This window comes from Lissotriton vulgaris, chromosome 10 (genome assembly GCF_964263255.1).
Source record: "Lissotriton vulgaris chromosome 10, aLisVul1.2, whole genome shotgun sequence".
Taxonomy (NCBI): Eukaryota; Metazoa; Chordata; class Amphibia; order Caudata; family Salamandridae; genus Lissotriton; species Lissotriton vulgaris.
Window position 1 is genome coordinate 156,985,272 of NC_141698.1, and position 18,657 is coordinate 157,003,928.

General features: G+C 48.2%; 1 protein-coding gene across 4 annotated transcripts in view; it reads left to right on the forward strand.

Moving 5' to 3' along the window:
* Positions 1 to 18,657, forward strand: part of USP42 (ubiquitin specific peptidase 42) — a 674,575-nt gene that overhangs the window by 436,228 nt on the left and 219,690 nt on the right. For all 4 annotated transcript variants that reach the window (XM_086940745.1, XM_086940747.1, XM_086940748.1 and 1 more), the window contains exons 11-12: positions 5,541 to 5,641; positions 5,735 to 5,885. In XM_086940745.1, the coding sequence (XP_086796871.1) occupies positions 5,541 to 5,641; positions 5,735 to 5,885 (252 nt within the window). The remainder of the gene's footprint in view (positions 1 to 5,540; positions 5,642 to 5,734; positions 5,886 to 18,657) is intronic.

Genomic DNA, 18,657 nt, shown 5'->3' on the forward strand with positions numbered 1-18,657 from the left:
TGTTTCACGGCTTCTACAACCCATGATGCTTTCATTGGTAGTTGCCTCTGAGTCAATTATTTTTTTGCCGGCTTGAATTTAGAGGGATCCTGGAACACGCTGGGTGTTTTCTCACTGATTTTATCTGAGAACTTTTCCTCAGAATTCTTTCAGAATTGGTTTCCTTCTGGAAATTTTACATTTGACAAGTTGAGCACAGCATTTTTAGGCCTGGCCTGGGGCAGCACATGTGGTACATGCTCTTTTGCTTTCATAAGATATATGCAACAAAGGGCTTGGATCCTGCTATTGCTCACTATTTGTTTGCCCCTTTGTCACCCTTCTTCCCTCCCACCCTCCTGTGTCGCTGTTGCTTCTTCCCTCCCACCATCCCATGTCCCTGTTGCTTCTTCCCTCCCACCCTCCCATGACCCTGTTGCGTCTTCCCTCCCACCCTCCCATGATCCTGTTGCGTCTTCCCTCCCACCCTCCCATGACCCTGTTGCGTCTTCCCTCCTACCCTCCCATGACCCTGTTGCTTCTTCCCTCCCACCCTCCCATGACCCTGTTGCTTCTTCCCTCCCACCCTCCCATGACCCTGTTGCTTCTTCCCTCCCACTCTCCCTTGTCCCTGTTGCTTCTTCCCTCCCACCCTCCCTGGTTCCTGTTGCTTCTTCCCTCCCACCCTCCCTGGTCCCTGTTGCTTCTTCCCTCCCACCCTCCCTGGTCCCTGTTGCTTCTTCCCTCCCACCCTCCCTGGTCCCTGTTGCTTCTTCCCTCCCACCCTCCCTGGTCCCTGTTGCTTCTTCCCTCCCACCCTCCCGGGTCCCTGTTGCTTCTTCCCTCCCACCCTCCCCGGTCCCTGTTGCTTCTTCCCTCCCACCCTCCCCGGTCCCTGTTGCTTCTTCCCTCCCACCCTCCCCGGTCCCTGTTGCTTCTTCCCTCCCACCCTCCCCGGTCCCTGTTGCTTCTTCCCTCCCACCCTCCCCGGTCCCTGTTGCTTCTTCCCTCCCACCCTCCCCGGTCCCTGTTGCTTCTTCCCTCCCACCCTCCCTGGTCCCTGTTGCTTCTTCCCTTCCACCCTCCCCGGTCCCTGTTGCTTCTTCCCTCCCACCCTCCCTGGTCCCTGTTGCTTCTTCCCTCCCACCCTCCCTGGTCCCTGTTGCTTCTTCCCTCCCACCCTCCCTGGTCCCTGTTGCTTCTTCCCTCCCATTTCCCCGTTGCTTCTTCCCTCCCACCCTCCCTTGTCCCTGTTGCTTCTTCCCTCCCACCCTCCCTTGTCCCTGTTGCTTCTTCCCTCCCACCCTCCCTTGTCCCTGTTGCTTCTTCCCTCCCACCCTCCCTTGTCCCTGTTGCTTCTTCCCTCCCACCCTCCCTTGTCCCTGTTGCTTCTTCCCTCCCACCCTCCCTTGTCCCTGTTGCTTCTTCCCTCCCACCCTCCCTTGTCCCTGTTGCTTCTTCCCTCTCACCCTCCCTTGTCCCTGTTGCTTCTTCTCTCCCACCCTCCCGTGTCCCTGTTGCTTCTTCCCTCCCTCCCACCCTCCCTTGCCCCTGTTGCTTCTTCCCTCCCACCCTCCCTTGCCCCTGTTGCTTCTTCCCTCCCACCCTCCCTTGCCCCTGTTGCTTCTTCCCTCCCACCCTCCCTTGCCCCTCTTGCTTCTTCCCTCCCACCCTCCCTTGCCCCTCTTGCTTCTTCCCTCCCACCCTCCCTTGCCCCTCTTGCTTCTTCCCTCCCACCCTCCCTTGCCCCTCTTGCTTCTTCCCTCCCACCCTCCCTTGCCCCTGTTGCTTCTTCCCTCCCACCCTCCCTTGCCCCTGTTGCTTCTTCCCTCCCACCCTCCCTTCTCCCTGTTGCTTCTTCCCTCCCACCCTCCCTTCTCCCTGTTGCTTCTTCCCTCCCACCCTCCCTTGTCCCTGTTGCTTCTTATCTCCCACTCTCCACTGTCCCTGTTGCTTCTTCCCTCCCACTCTCCCTTGTCCATGTTGCTTCTTCCCTCCCACCCTCCCGTGTCTCTGTTGCTTCTTCCCTCCCACCCTCCGGTGTCTCTGTTGCTACTTCCCTAACCCACCCTCCCTTGTCTCTGTGGCTTCTTCCCTCCCAACCCCCCTTGTCCCTGTTGCTTCTTCCCTCCCACCCTCCCTTGTCCCTGTTGCTTCTTCCCTCCCACCCTCCCTTGTCCCTGTTGCTTTTTCCCTCCCACCCTCCCTTGTCCCTGTTGCTTTTTCCCTCCCACCCTCCCTTGTCCCTGTTGCTTTTTCCCTCCCACCCTCCCTTGTCCCTGTTGCTTTTTCCCCTCCCACCCTCCCTTGTCCCTGTAGCTTTTTCCCCTCCCACCCTCCCTTGTCCCTGTTGCTTTTTCCCTCCCACTCTCCCTTGTCCCTGTTGCTTTTTCCCTCCCACCCTCCCACCCTCCCTTGTCCCTGTTGCTTTTTGCTTTTTCCCTCCTACCCTCCCTTGTCCCTGTTGCTTGTTCCCTCACACCCTCCCTTGTCCCTGTTGTTTTTTCCCATCCCATCCTCCCACCCCCCTGTTTCTTTTTCCCTCCCTTGTTCCTGTTGCTTCTTCCCTCCCACCCTCCCTTGTCCCTGTTGCTTCTTCCCTCCCACCCTCCCTTGTCCCTGTTGCTTTTTCCCTCCCACCCTCCCTTGTCCCTGTTGCTTTTTCCCTCCCACCCTCCCTTGTCCCTGTTGCTTTTTGCTTTTTCCCTCCTACCCTCCCTTGTCCCTGTTGCTTGTTCCCTCACACCCTCCCTTGTCCCTGATGTTTTTCCCCATCCCATCCCACCCTCCCTTGCCCCTGTTTTTTTCCCTCCCTTGTCCCTGTTGCTTCTTCCCTCCCACCCTCCCTAGTCCCTGTTGCTTTTCCCTCCCACCCTCCCTTGTCCCTGTTGCTTTTCCCTCCCACCCTCCCTTGTCCCTGTTGCTTTTTCCCTCCCACCCTCCCTTGTCCCTGTTGCTTTTTCCCTCCCACTCTCCCTTGTCACTGTTGCTTTTTCCCATCCCACCCTCCTTGTCCCTGTTCCCTCCCACCCTCCCTTGTCCCCTCCCACCCTCCCTTGTCCCTGTTACTTCTTCCCTCCCACATCCCTGTTGCTTCTTCCCTCCCTCCAACCCTCCCTTATCCCTGTTGCCTCTTCCCTCCCACCCTCCCTTATCCCTGTTGCTTCTTTCCTCCCACCCTCCCTTGTCCCTGTTGCTTCTCCCTTGTCCCTGTTGCTTCTTCCCTCCCGCCCTACCTTGTCCCTGTTGCTTCTTCCCTCCCACCCTCCCTTGTCCCTGTTGCTTCTTCCCTCCCACCCTCCCTTGTCCCTGTTGCTTCTTCCCTCCCACCCTCCCTTGTCCCTGTTGCTTCTTCCCTCCCACCCTCCCTTGTCCCTGTTGCTTCTTCCCTCCCACCCTCCCTTGTCCCTGTTGCTTCTTCCCTCCCATCCTTCCTTGTCCCTGTTGCTTCTTCCCTCCCACCCTCCCTTGTCCCTGTTGCTTCTTCCCTCCCACCCTCCCTTGTCCCTGTTGCTTTTTTCCCTCCCATCCTTCCTTGTCCCAGTTGCTTTTTTCCCTCCCATCCTTCCTTGTCCCAGTTGCTTCTGTCACCCCACCCTCCCACCCTTGTCCCTGTTGCTTCTTGCCTTCCACCCTTGTCCCTGTTGCTTCTTGCCTTCCACCCTTGTCCCTGTTACTTTTGCCTCCCATTGTCCCTGTTGCTTCTTGCTGCCCACCCACCCTTGACTGTGTTACTTTTTATTGACCATGTTGCTTTTTCCACCCGTGTTGATCATGTTAGTTCTTCCCGCCCATTGTCTCCTTGACCGAGTTGCTTCTTGTCTTCATTTCTCTCTTATCTTTGAGTCATTTTTGGCTGGGTCTAGGCAAAAGTATGACCAAGGGGTTACCAAGATTCTGATCCGTGGAGGGTGACCTCTTGTTCCTTTAAGCAGAAACGGTTCCTTTATACTTAGGTGGGGCAGCGGGGCGGGGGGCAATAAGTAATCAAATGAGGGTAAGAACAAAATGTCAAATAACAAAATGGAGAGAAAGAGGAGGAAGCAAGGATGCATGTTCGTCTCCCCTGTTAATAGATACATATAAAGAAAGAGAACGAGCTAATAGCTGCGTTCTAGGATACCCAGTCAGCAGGGTTATAGAAATTAAGCCTCCTTTACAGGGAACCCAGTTGTGTTATTTAGAAGAACCCTCACCCACCAACCTAGTTGGTGGCATGCTTCATCATCGGGTTCCCACCCAAGAAGTCGAGTGCCTCCTAGTGTGCTTCGACTCCTATTCATAGCGGAGCTGGGTTATTTGTTTGTATTTTGTGAAAAGTGGGTACTGTGAGAGTGGAAGATTAAAACTACCTCCAGGGTACCCAATCCTTTATTATATGGTCCCTGGTTAAAAAATACTTAATTGGATTTGAGTGAGACTATGGTCTTGCATACCTCCTCAAAATATGTGTAGAGTGAATTTGTGTCAGGTGGTCTACATGTTTCAGCCAAAAGTGTAAGATTGATTGGATTTCTTCAGGACCTGTGGCTCAGAAGGAACCCTGAGCTCACGTAAACCATGCACACACGCTTAGGTATGGATAGAATTGTAAGGTGCGTGACCTACGGTTTTCACCGTCAGAATTTCTGTACCTGTAAAAAAGAAAGATAAAGAGACACAGCGTAATTTAGAATTAACAGTAGGTCCCCCATGATAGGGACCCTGCATCCATGCATGTGTTTGCAGGTGGCATAATATTGACTATTGACAAATCCTTCCGTGCGTGTAGTGGGCGTTTTGTAAGACATGCAAAGCTTAAGAGTGTAGAAGCACTCGTAAGTAGTAGGCTATATGAGGTTGATCCAAAACAAAATGTCACATTGCTTAAGATCGCAAAAAATTTTGTAGCAATTCTCCAACCACTGTTGCTTTTTTTCAATCCCCTCTTATACTTTTTACTCTAATTCATCAGCTTTGCCTTCTACCATTCATCTTTACCTCTAGTTCTGTGCTCTACTGTTATTTCTAAAAACAGTTTTAAAATGAAATGTGTGGAATACTTGAATTAGTCTCATTGTCCCACCGGTCTTCAGCTACACCTCAGTGATGCGGCAGAACAATGCCAAAACTGGCCTGTTAGTTATGTTCCCATTCAGAAGTCACATGGCCTAGCAATTCAGGATTGAGTGAACCCAGTGAAGCAAGATCATGGCTGATTTGCTTATGAAATGTCCCATTTGGAACAGAGAACAAAAAATGATTGAGTGACTGTGACTCTCCTCATCCCACTCCATCTCCCATCCTACCCTCTGTGAGCATTTTAATCTCTCATCCCTGTATTCCCTTCTAACATAGCATCTCACCTACTCTAATTGTTTCCTACTTTTGTGTTATTTTTCTTTGAGTTTTTTCTTTTTCCTCAATCTCTTTAATCTCATGTGACATCATTTGTGACATCATTAGTAAATGCAAAGTTAGACATTTCACCTTTGCTTTTGAATTTCATGTCTGGTTAACTCTGGGTATATTTTGCATGAAATATCTTTTTACACTATTCTTAAAATGCTCTTGCATTGCAGGCCAGTAATGGGCAGTGGTACCAGATGAATGACTCCGTTGTTTCAAGCAGTGACATTCGTTCTGTGCTCAATCAGCAAGCCTACGTGCTGTTTTACATCAGGTGCGAACAGTTTTTCAAATCTTACTATTATTTTTCAAGCAAATGTCAAGATCGCTCTCCTAATTTCAAATATGTATTTATTTATTGTTTTAGATCCAGTGACCTGAAAAATGGGGATCATATTAATTCTGTTCATACTCCTGGACAGTCCTCTCCTCGACCCTTAATGAACCAGCGCGTCATTAATAATAAGCAAACGCCGTCTTCGTTTATTGGACCTCAGCTGCCTCATCATATGATTAAGGTAACTTTTCAAATAAAGTAGGAATGGGGTTTGTTGGTTTATACAATATATTTTCAAATGCTATATCACTATTATTCCTGACTTCCTGCAGGCATTTTTTAATTATGTGGTTTTTTTTTAACTTGTGCATAGTTAACTTACAGCATGATTGATTGTGAAATTTAATTTGTTCTAATATATCCCTTTTGGTGTAAACAATATGCAGTCTGTTGGTGAAAAATGCAGCACCTAATACTTCTTTTCCTTGTGGATATTTCTACTTGCAGATTCAGTATCTCTTTATATGCCTCCAGACTGAATCTAGGAGCTTGAAATTGCACCTCTGTGGTCATGGTTGGCACCTCTGCTCCATCTCCATTCTGTGAACATCACAGTTAAATAAGATGCCACACTGCCATACTTTCAATGTTTTCCCCCACCTTTGATACATTTTTTAGTTACTCTTGAAAGTGTTATTCAGTCATCATTGCATTGACTGTGTTTTCAGGATGTCTCTCCCGAAAATGTTATGGTCTAAACCTTGAATCGCCTGTCAGAACAAATTGCTGGAATCGGACCCTCAAGATGTGTGGTGCGAAGTATAATCTCATATGTTCCAAGACCCTCAAGAGTGGGAGAGCTAGCTCTTCACTGCGCAGGCTCAGATTGATTGTCTGGCTTGTATACAGAACAGATGCAGGTCCTGCTTCAAATCCCAATCCAGGACGCCTACAATCAGCAAGTCCTGGAAGAGAGCCGTTTTCAAGGACAAAGACAGGTCTTTAGAAGATGGACATAAGCTGTTACAGGAGAAATACTTCCACTTTATTATGTTACTTCCTCTGCAGGGTTAGCCCTGCCAGATTGTGGCAGCATTTTCCAACGTCCTCATCATCATAGAGTCTTATTTTAGGAAGCTGTACTGAGTGCTGTATTTGGCTCCGATGCTGGTACTGTCATGGCACAGTTTGTGACTTTCATGCAGGCTAACTTGGGCCTTTTCACTCCACCTTGGCTCGATTAACCACTCCTATGGATCCCCAAAAGCCTCTGGGACCTCTGAGTAGACATCCTCTGGTAACTCTATCACCAGCCAGCCCTGCCTGTCATCTCCCTGAAAGATTGCAAAATTTAGTCAACTTTCCTGAAGATAAAGGACATTATGGTCAAGTCTCGATGTAAAGCACGCCAGGCTCAATGGACTTTTTTGCTGTGATTCACATACCATTCGGATGCCTAACATTGTGTACCACTACAATGATAGTATCAGTATGATAATCCCCTTGGTATCCTTGTAACTGTCACTGCGGAACTCCAGTGACCTCGCTACAATCCTGGATCTGGATTGACCTCCTGGGCTTCCCACTAAGAAAGTTGTTCATAGTTCCTGGAATTGCCTTTACCCTTAGAGGAGAACAAGGCTAACTTCCTCCAGAAATTCTGGAGCCGACATCCTCCGCGGTTGAACCATTGCTCTCCTTCATTGAAGCGTTGATGGACCACAATTTCTTTGAGTGAAGAAACCCAGTGTCTTCCCCTGTGACGAACAGTAATCGTCTGACTTCTGGGGAACCAAAATCTTTGACTGCTCACCTCTTTTCTAGTGATAGAGAGTCAAAAATTATTGAGGTAATGGGGAAGTGGATCTTTTTGGGGAGTCTTTACCTTCGCTTCACAAACACAATTTGCTTCGTTGTTCATTACTCCCATGCACAGTGGGTAATGGTGCAAAAAGTTGTTGCAAACCTGCCAGATAATCTTTGTAATCATTTAGCAGAATTGTAATTAATGGGCAAGATGTGACCAAGCAAGTAATTCCTCTGGCCTGGTTCAGTGGAGAAATCCATGGGTTCTTCCACTTACCTCTGCTGTTTTGCCTGGATATGTTCCACAGGCCTTTCAGTGTATATCTAGATGAGTATTATGGAGCGTGCCCTTCTATGAAGTAATATGCCTCTCTAGTGAGTATACCGACTTAGCACTGAAGCGCTTCAGACAAGTTCAAGCTATGGCTAGATCCTTGGGTGCTGGCTTTCTCTGATTCACGCTTTAATCAACAATACTGAAAGTTCAGGGGATGTTCTCGAGGTCTGCCCTTTCTGCTGTGTCAGCTCTTGTAGCCAGTGCAGCAGCCAGAGGTAGTTTGAAGCTTCTGGGGGGAGGGGCACATTAAAGGCTGTTGAGGGCAACAACAGTCCTTTTCCTCACCTTTCCGATCCATCCTGCAAAACTGTTTTAGTTCACCCTCGTGTGAGCAAGTGTGGCTTGCTTTGGGAGGACGAGTAGAGGTGGGACAGGTGCCTTTTCTGTTGACATCCATCATTGCAGACTGAGTCCTTAAAATTGTGGAGCAAGGCTACTCCCTTCCCATCCAGAGTTTCCCCATCCCATTAGCCCGTTCCCTCTTATCACCTCTGATAACCATAGCTGCATTCCGAAGGAGAAACTTCTTGCTCTGCTGTGCATAAGGGTCAATGAATTGATCCCAAAGACCGTGTTCGAGGAGAGATGCTTTTCTAGTTATTCGCAAGAAAGTCTGGAGTCTCTGTTCCATTTCACATTCTGAATAACTTCCCCCTTTAGAAGAAGTTTTAAATGTATTCTCTTCTGGCCCTGGAACTGTAAGACTGAGTGGTGTCCCTCGACTGTAGCAGAAACAATTTCATGCTTGATGCTGCAGTCGCTCTGGCCCTACCTGGGTTTTATGGTAACTCCACCCATTTTCAGTTTGCAGTCCTGTTTGGACTAAAATTGACCTCTCAAGTCTTCATTAAGGTGACTTAGGTGGTCGGGACAGGTCTTCGCAGGTTTGTATTTTTAGTTTTACCATACTTAAACTACCTGCTCAAGGTGTGGTTGCCCCAGACAGTGGGGGGACCATCTGCAGAGCTCAATCTCTCTGCTCTTCGACTTGCGGTTTTCAATCAACCTCCCCACGTCTCACCTCCAGTCCTTCCAGTTTCTCCTCTTAAGTGGGCTGCTGAACATTGTCTCCCTCTAGCCTGCCTCAGCTAGTTTAGAACAGTAAGGCTATGATCCCAATGTCTCGGGAGGGAGCTCTTATTCCAGCCTGGACAGTCCCATGTGTCTTGGACATGCTCACCTCTTGCCTTCTGCTGGAGCTCCATAGTTGAAGACTCACATGTGCACTCCTGTTGTGTCTCTGTTTTCAGTGGGCCCAGATATGGAGAGTCCTTCTGGACAACATTCGGATTTCCCCAGACACAGCTCAAGATTTACTTTGTTGGCTGGTGTCAGAACTCATGTATGGGAAGCCATTCTGTCCCTAGTGGTAGTGGTTACTGTAATTTAAAACGCCTTCATTCGTGTCCTCTTGACTCAAGAGCTGTGGTCATCTTCATGTATTGGAGATCAGAGACTTATAGTCTTTCGGAACTGAGGTAATATATCAACTTGCTCATGGTTAGGGCTATCTAAACTTGCCCTCAATGCATTTGTGCTTTCCCTATGCAGTTAATTGGTCCAGGTCCTGGCAAACCATTTCACCACAGTGATCTCTCTGGTATTCAATCCAAAGATATAGTGACAAGCTACTCAAGGAAGACAGACCGGACTTCCAAGAGGTCCTTAATAAGGGCATGCTTGTCTCCACCCAGATCATTGGTGTAGCGGCAGACACTTCTGACATGGTGATACATGGATACTGCCATAGTACCTGATGAGACTGAGTTCATGGCTCAGATCAATTAGATTTAAACCCGAGGCACAGCAACGAATCTTAAATCTGCCTTTTTCAAAGGATTCTCTGTTTGGTAGACATGCGAACACGGAAATTAGTCTTATGAAATCTGAAATGGAGACATTGACAACCGTAGGTGAGTCCTGACAAAAAGAAAGAATACAGGAGAAGATACAAACCCTACAACAGGTGTTTCTTTCCTGATATTTTTCATTTCTTATGTATTTGTTCCGCATCCTGAGATAGAGAATAGGTCTGAACTCTTCCTTATTGCCGAAAAAGGATCTGGGATTTATTTATGTTAATTTGTGGTTCAAAAAAAGAGACCACAAGAAGATTTAATGCTTCATTACACCAGATTTACCCTCAGTTACATAAAGTGGATTTAAATATGTGCATTAGACCTCCAATATGCCTATTTTCCTATTCAGACCACAAAGATGAAAAGAAAATTGCTTAGTTTTATGTCATTTTCATTACAGAATCCTACCATTTAAACTGAAATCAGCTCCTTCACCATTTGCAGAATATATGGCTGTCATCACAGCTTACCTGAGGAGGCAGAAAATCTCCATCCACCTTTATCTAGACAACTGGTTAATAAAAGCTGCATCTTCAGAGGATACTATGAAACACTTTCAAATATGCCTCAATACCCTTTGACGTCTGAATCTACGAGTAAACCTCCAGAAATCAGCAACCTTCTCAGTACAAAAATCGCTGTATTTTGGTGCTATCTTGGATACTCCAGCTGCAAACGTGTATCCTTCGAAGGAGACACTATCGTCTATCCATCTGAAATGTCTCAATCTGTTGCAAACTCCTTGCCCAATAGCACAACTTATATCATCTCTTCTAGGCCCAATGGCATCCTGAATTTATCTGAAACCTCATGCCATATTTCACATGAGGCCACTACAACAATGCCTAGAGGACAAGTTGAATCAGTTAACTGGCTTCTGGGGAAAGAAATAAACTCTGTCACATTCAGCAATCCAATAATTTCCAGGGTGGAATCAGTCACAAACGTACTGAAGGGAATCCGGTTCCATCATGATCTCTCTGTTCCAACACTAGCTACAGTTCCATTTCACCAAGGAAGGGGAGTTCATTTAAAGACTACAGGGACTTGGTAATAGAAAGAAAAGGTCTACCATATCAACCTACCGGAACTAATAGTGGTCCACTTAGCTCTGAAACGGTTTCCTTTGTTCATGACATACTCCCTTCTTTTTCAGATGGAAAATATAATGATAATTTATTATCTGAACAAGCAGGGAAGGTCTCACTCAATATCACTTTCTGTTGAATCTCAACCCGTATGGAAATGGCTAACTGCTAGAAATGTAACCATCACTGCTGTTTATCTGCTAAGCATTCAAACATGAAAGCAGACTCCTTCAGTCGTTCGTTTCAAGAAAATCACCGCTGGGTTTTAAACTACAAAGTCTCACAAACTGTTTTTCAAGATTGGGGCTACCAACAAATAGACTTGATCGCAGACACAAGAAACAGAAAATGCCTTAATTACGCCTCCAGATACTACCAACCAGGGTTGAAATGGAATATCTGTAGTATAGACTGGTGAAATATCTGCATGATAGACTGGTGAAAGAAATGTCTGTAGGCGTGTCATATAAAACCACTGATACCAAATATTCTGATCAACATGTACCATTTGAAGACCAGAATGATCATGATTGTACCAGAATGGCCCGCCCAAAGGAGGTTCACAGTCCTTCTACACCTATCCGAACATCCACGCAGGATTTCCTGTTACAGTTTGGTGGCTCCTTCCTATACCCCATCCTTTGAGCTTAGCAGCTTTGTTCCTGAATTCCTGTAATACAGGAATCTATACTATTGCAGGACTGAATAGACATTTTGCTAGAAGCCAAAAATTCCTCCAGAATAACCTTTATGTTCAATTCTAAAAGGTTATGTTTTTGGTGCTATCAAAACAACCACAATCCCTCCAAATGTCAGAATAAAATGGTGATTCCTTATTTACTTCATCTGGCAAGGTCTGGTCTACAATTTTCATCCCTTAAAGTACACCTTAAGGCAATAACTGCCTGAAGGAAATCTCCTTTGCAAACCTCCTTATTTCGATTCTCTCTGATTAAGGACTTCGTAGACGGTATTAGTAAAGTATTCCCTTGCAGTAAGCCTCCTTCACATACTTGGGAACTTAACATAGTACTTTCTAATAAAATAGATCTCCCTTTGACCCCATTCACAAGGCTACTTGGAAGGCTGCCTTTTTCAGTACCCACCACCTCTGCCCATATAGTTTATGAAATACAGGCCTTATGCACTATAGAACCTTGGATGGGAGCTCCTACGTTCAACAGAGTTGGTCATACCTCGAGGATTGACTATATTCTGTTGGATTTAGGGCTTTGGAGTCTGGTCGAGGATATGGTAGTTATACCAACTGTGGAGAGCGACCATAATTCGCTCTCCCTAATTATCTCGAACCCCTGGCCAATTGGCGCATTGTTAGCACCATCTAAATGCATACATAAGGTTACTGTCTCCTCTTGTGGCAGACGCCTAAAGTGGAATAAAGTTGCCAGTAACCCTGATAAACTTTCTAGTATAGATGAGGTTCTTATGGCCTCACAAATAGAGCTCAACAACATCAACTTAGCCATGTCAGCGGATAAGGCAACACCCATTTTTGAAGCAGCTGTCAAGGACATAGGCGAAGCTTTCTGGGTGAAGGGCTCCGCAGGGAGGAACGTGTCCCAGCATAAAACTAAGGGAATGCATGACTGGTACACCACAGCATGTAGGAAAGCTAAGACCCGCCTAATCAAGGCTATTAAAGGTAAATCCCAACCCCAGATACAGACAGCCAGGAAAGAGCACAAGAAAACACTGGCTCAAGCAAAAAAGGAGTGGGAAGAGGCCTATTGGTCGACCCTTAAAGAAGCTAGCTCCAAGAAAAATTCAAAATGCTTTTGGGACACCATAAGAGCTAGAAACAGGCCAGATAGTGACTTGATTACATGTAATATTCCAAGTCAGGCGTGGGTAAATCATTTTTCAAAGCTCTATACCCGCCAAGATGATCACCTTATTCCCATTGCCTCTAGTGTTTTGGAAGGGGGGGTCGTAACTCCACTATCATTCCCTCCAATCTGGGACACCCATCTTAAAGACTTCGACTTTACAATTAAAGAAGTGCAATATGCAATAGGCACTATCATCCCTCAAAAGGCTGCTGGTCCGGACGGCATCCCCGGTGACCTTTTGAGATCCGATATCCCGAAGTGGGGAAAATTGATCCACTCCCTACTTGTTGCCATCTGCAGGGGCGCCCCTATCCCCTCTTCGTGGAAAGGGGCGGAGGTGGTCCCTATTTATAAAAAAGGCCCCAGAGAAGATCCATCAAACTATAGGCCCATTAGCCTGTTAGACATTAGTCAAAAAGTAGTTGGCAAGGTCTTACTGGTCAGAATACTCGACTGGGTTGAAGAAAACAAAATCCTTACTGATTACCAGGCGGGCTTTAGAGTGGGCACCGGGACAATAGAACAAGCTTTTCGTTTAATGATGGTGTATTGGAAAGTCGTGGTTATAGGCAAGGGCAGTCTTTATCTCGCGTTTATCGATTTAAAGACTGCCTTTGACCTTGTACCTAGGGAGACCCTCTGGAGTGTATTGGCTGATATGGGCCCGCCTCACTACTTACTATCACTACTTGTTAGGCTACACGAAAATAGCTTTGCCCAGATCAGGTGGGGCCCAGGGGGGGGGGGAACAAACAGTATTCCGGTTGATAGAGGTGTCCGCCAGGGATGTGTGTTAGCTCCCACCCTCTTTTCCCTTTATATCAATGGGGTGGTTGAGCATCTCCGGGAACATCCTTCAGATGAACCATCCCTGGCTGGTGAACGCATACCTACCCTCCTCTTCGCGGATGATACGCTTTTAATATCAAAAACCCCAATGGGCCCCCAAAGGCTCCTAAATAACTTTCAATCCTTCTGCTCTAAACGAGGCCTGGTAATCAACACAAGCAAGACTAAATATCTTGTGCTGAATCCTCCCAAAAAACCAGTCCGCCCTCCTACCCTGAATGCTGAACCTCTGGAGAGGGTAGAAGTCTTTGACTATCTAGGTATTCGCCTTTCACACAGAATGGATTGGACCCCACACTTGGACAAAATGCTGCTAACTCACAAGCGAATAACAGGAGCTCTCCTGAAAGAACAACGCTCCTGCACAATAAGACCAATAGCTGCAGTCCTTGAGATCTATTCGGCCAAAGGGGTCAGTTCTGCTCTTTACGGGGCAGAACTTTGGGGCTCATCCATTACAGACGATTTACCAAGATCAGAGAAGAAATTTTGCAGAGCGATTATGTCTCTCCCTCAGGGCACTCCCACGGTCCCGCTAATGTTAGATCTAGGTTGTCGCCCAATTGATGACCTTGCTAGATTCCGCCCACTTTTGCTGTGGGCACGACTGTGGCGTGTGGAGGAACTTGGCAAATATGCGCAAGGTCTAGCAGAAATTATGTCATCACCAAGGTGGCATAAAATCAAATGGTTGAAAGATATGAAGACATTGTTATTAAATCTGGGCTTAAACGAAGCGTGGACAAATAGATCCTCACCCCCGAAGTTAACTCTTAAGAAACTTTATTGGGATTGGATTTTGCTACAAAGGAACACTAGCACTACTATGGGCAGACTTACGGAGGACTTCTTGAAGTTTAAGGACCAACCGAAACGGGAAGTGTACCTTGATACCATCGGGAAACCCTTTGATAGGGCCCTGTACTTCAAATTTAGAGCAGGAACTCTTCCTTTGTACTCCCTTACCTCACGTTGGAAATCCTCTGCACAGACTACGGAGTTCTGCCCAGTATGCCTAAATAAACCAGAGACAGTGGCACATTTTATGTTTGAATGTGGAGAGTATGCCCTTCCCAGGAGGATTTGGCTCAAAAACTTATGCCGGCAACTGGGCACTAGGAGTCATATGGCCGCAATTCGGATTTTAATGTCTGACAGCCGTGCCATTTATGCATGCACCCTAGCCAAATTCTTATCATGGGCCTGGTCTATTCGAACTAAAAGGCTAAAATTAACTGTTTAATTCTATTTTTAAACAGACTGCCAAATGAATTGCTTCTCAAATTTGTAAAATTTTTTTTTTTTTTATGTCCATGATTGCTTGTTTTTAAACTTGATGTGTTTGTGATTGATGTGCAGCTTTTATGATAACTTTTTATCGAAATAAAGCCTTTTTTGACTTTGACTTATAGAACCTTTGGCCTTATGCGCTATAGCACCTTTCACAGTTTTCAACAGCAACAGAGTAGGTAGGATAACCCACCTAGTTTCCTTCTAAAGGTAGTTTGGTTGCTGCATTGTGAGATGTTGTTCGTGATCTGTGGATGGCTGACCCTGTGTTTAATTGGCCATGCTTATGGCGTACCAGTCTTCTGTTCTCACTGACCTGTATAATTGCTTCTGCTTTACACATTGGTGTCTGTTGTCTTTTAGGTTAGTGGTATTTTTTGGGACTTGAAGCCCTCCCGTTATGTATGTGTGGGTTGCTGGGTTGTCTGCTCTGGGGTGCGACTTAGATCACTTCAACTATTTGGCTGGCATTTCCTTCTGGCCAAGCTTCTGCATGCCATGGATTCTTCTTGTCAGGTGACTCCTTGTTTACACCTCCTGTTTGCTGGGTGCCAGGCTGTTGAGATGTAACCCTGTCATCATTAGAGGGGGCAGAGTGGAGGGGGGCAGTTAAGGGGATCTAGCATTAACTTGTTTAACCTGTAATTGCCTCTACTTACTAACCTTGTTAATTGTTTAGATTGTCAATGTGTCTGTGACATTTGTGCCTGGCAACTGGTGGATGGCATTTTGTTTTGATGCTATTATGTTCGAGGCATGTGGGCTGCTGAATTCATATCTGTGCATAGTCCGCCACCTAGTGTTGGGTCCGGATGATTGCACATTGTTGTCCTGGAAGAGTCTTCGAAGTATCACGAGATAGGTGGCTCCTCCCCTGGACTACAGTGCGCATGGGCATCGCCTCCATCCCCAGATTGTTTTTTTCCGCCATAGGGTTCGGATGTGTTTTCGGTTCCCTCCTTCGGAACCGATAGTTGTTCGATTTCACTTGAGACCAAAAGGTCTTTAGGCTGGGCGTCGGTATAGTTGCGTTCGGGTTCTCTTATTGACTCTCAGCTCCTACTGCCCTTCCACGTGCTTCGACGCGGACGGGCCTACACTACCGCATTTGCGATGGAGCGGACTCCATTCAAGAAGTGTCCGCTATGTCACTCGAAATATTCGCACCTCGACGTGCACCCTGTGTGCAACACATGCTTGTCACCGGATCACCGTGAAGACACCTGCATGGCGTGTTCAAAGTTTAGGAGTAAGAAAACTTTGAAGATTCGCCGGGCTAATCGACTCCAGGCACGGTTGTCGGCTTCGGCACCCCCACCTGATGACATCTTTCAGGAATCGATCGAGGAGGAGGCCGGCGTACAAGAGTCGGACTCTGGCCCCGCGTCCGAGGAAGAGGCCTACGACGCGGACGAGGAGGCCTGCGACGAAGTCTCCGGTGAGGTAGGGGACGACGAACTGATTTGTGCCGCGATGGGAGATAGCTCAGAGGAAGAGCATCCCCAAACGGACTCCGGGGTTTCCCCCCGTTATACGGCCCAGGTCGAGGGATCGCCTTCGGGCCTTACCCGAGATCTTACTATAAGTCCTACGTCCCCGCCTCCGGGCCCGGTCACGGACATTTCTGGCAAGAAAACGAAAGTGAAGCCAACCGGTTCCGCACCCTCGGATGCGAAAACGAAACCGAAACTGGCGTTGGTGAAGAAGGTTCTGGAGGCGTCAACTTCCACGAAACGCAAAATGGCCGACTCGAAGAGCCACGCCAAGATGGCCGACCACAAAAGCCGCGCAAAAATGGCCGACCCGAAGTCTTCTGGGTCGGCACCGAAGGTGAAGACTTCCGACGCGGCTGCGTCGGCACCGAAAGGGGTTGCGGACCCGAAGACGGCTTCGAAGAAGCGTCACGCTGACGGCGCGACAGGCCAGGGGGCGTCGGCACCGAAGAAGGGGTCTGCCGACGACAGGGCTCTCGGAGACGAAGAGTCGCTCGAGACGGTTCAGCCCTCGGCATCCCTTACTAAGAAGGTGGGAGAATCCTTGAAGCGGATCCAACAGTCCACTGTGGTTCCCAGCCAGGACACTATCGTGCCTAGGCCCACGCCGAAGCCTGCCAAGGAACAAACGTCCATCCGTTTTACCCTTCCTCCCAAGTCGGCGCCGAAGGCCTTCGCGCCTAAGCAGAGCGGACATTCTCAGGGAGTATTGACGCCGAAAGCTGCCTTGGTGGTATCGAAGCTTCGGCTCCAACCCCTCGCGGTGGAGGAACGTCGAGAGGTGACGATCGACGCCAACACCGGAAAATTGTCGCTCCTCAAACGGAAGATTACGTCGGAGCCGCCATTGGAACCTTTTAGGATCCCGCTCAAGAGCAAAAAGTACTCTGCGGACTCTTCGGCTCTGATGGAACCTCTGTCTCCACAAGCCATGGAACGCTCGCCGGCCCATTCCCCAGTGCCTGAGGTGGACGAGGAGAATGACGAGTACAACTATCCTGCGTACTCGGATCCGGACGAGGTGCAGGTGCCCTGGACGGCAGGAGGCGACACCGACGACCTGCAGTCAGGTCAGGACACTCATCTTTTCGCCACGAAGACGTCCCCGACGGAGGACTCGGCGGCGTTTAATGCATTAATAGAGAGAGCTGCAGCGAACCATGACGTCGAACTGCACTCAGACCCTGTGGATGCGGACTTCTTGGTCGACACCTTCTCGGTAGCCGAAAAGCAAGTCAAGACGCTACCTATGCTCAAAGGGGTGCTGAAGCATGCACAGGAGGTATTCAAGGAGCCCACCCGGGCGCGGGTGGTCAATCCTCGCATCGACAGGAAGTATAAGGCGGCGCCCACGGATCCCACATATATTAAGGGACATTTGCCATTGGACTCCCTAGTGGTGTCCAACGCTCGGAAGAGGGCGAATTCGCAGACTACTGGTGATGCTCCTCCCCCAGACAAAGAGTCGAAGATCTTTGAGGCATCAGGCAAACGCATTGCTGCACAGGCAGCAAACATCTGGAGGATCTCTAACACTCAAGCCCTGCTTGCACGTTATGATAGGGCCCATTATGACACATTAGAGGCCATCCTACAACATTTGCCTGACCAATACAAGGAGGCGGGGGAGATGCTCATTCAGGAGGGTAAACTCATTACTAATGCATCCATCAAATGTGCCCTAGATGTAGCAGACACTGCCTCCAGGGCTATCAATACAAGCGTGTTACTCAGACGCCATGCCTGGCTTCGAATTTCTGGGTTCAAGCCCGACATACAAACCACATTACTGGGTCAGACGGTGAACCCTGACCATCTGTTCGGCCCTGAGGTGGATGCCTCCCTAGAAAAAATGAAGAAAGATACCGAAACTGCCAAATCTATGGGGGCTTTACAAAGTCAGCAGTTTCGGGGCGGTTCTTTTCGCCGCTCCAATTCAAGAGGCACCTCAAGAGGCCAGGCACCCCAGGCCACGCAGTACTATAAGGGTAACACCCAGTCCTCGTATAACAACAACAAGGGCAGGGGTGGCTACAGAGGCAATAACATCAAGGGCAGAGGACGTGGAAACAACGCCTCCAGGTCCACCGCCTCCAACAAGCAGTGACGTCTTGTCACTTCCCCCCGATCACACAACACCTGTCGGGGGGAGACTACAGCAGTTCCTGCCGGCGTGGAGGTCCATCACCACGGACAGGTGGGTGAGGTCTCTTATCCAGTACGGGTACTGTCTAGAACTTACGTCCATTCCACCGGACATACCGCCAAGAGGCCGTGCTATGTCCGACGAGCACTTGACCTTGTTGCAGCAAGAAGTACTAATCATGCTGCAAAAAGGGGCGATAGAGCTCGTTCCATTGCAAGAACGGGGAACAGGGGTTTACTCCCTGTATTTTCTAATCCCCAAAAAGGACGGATCACTCAGGCCGATCCTGGACCTC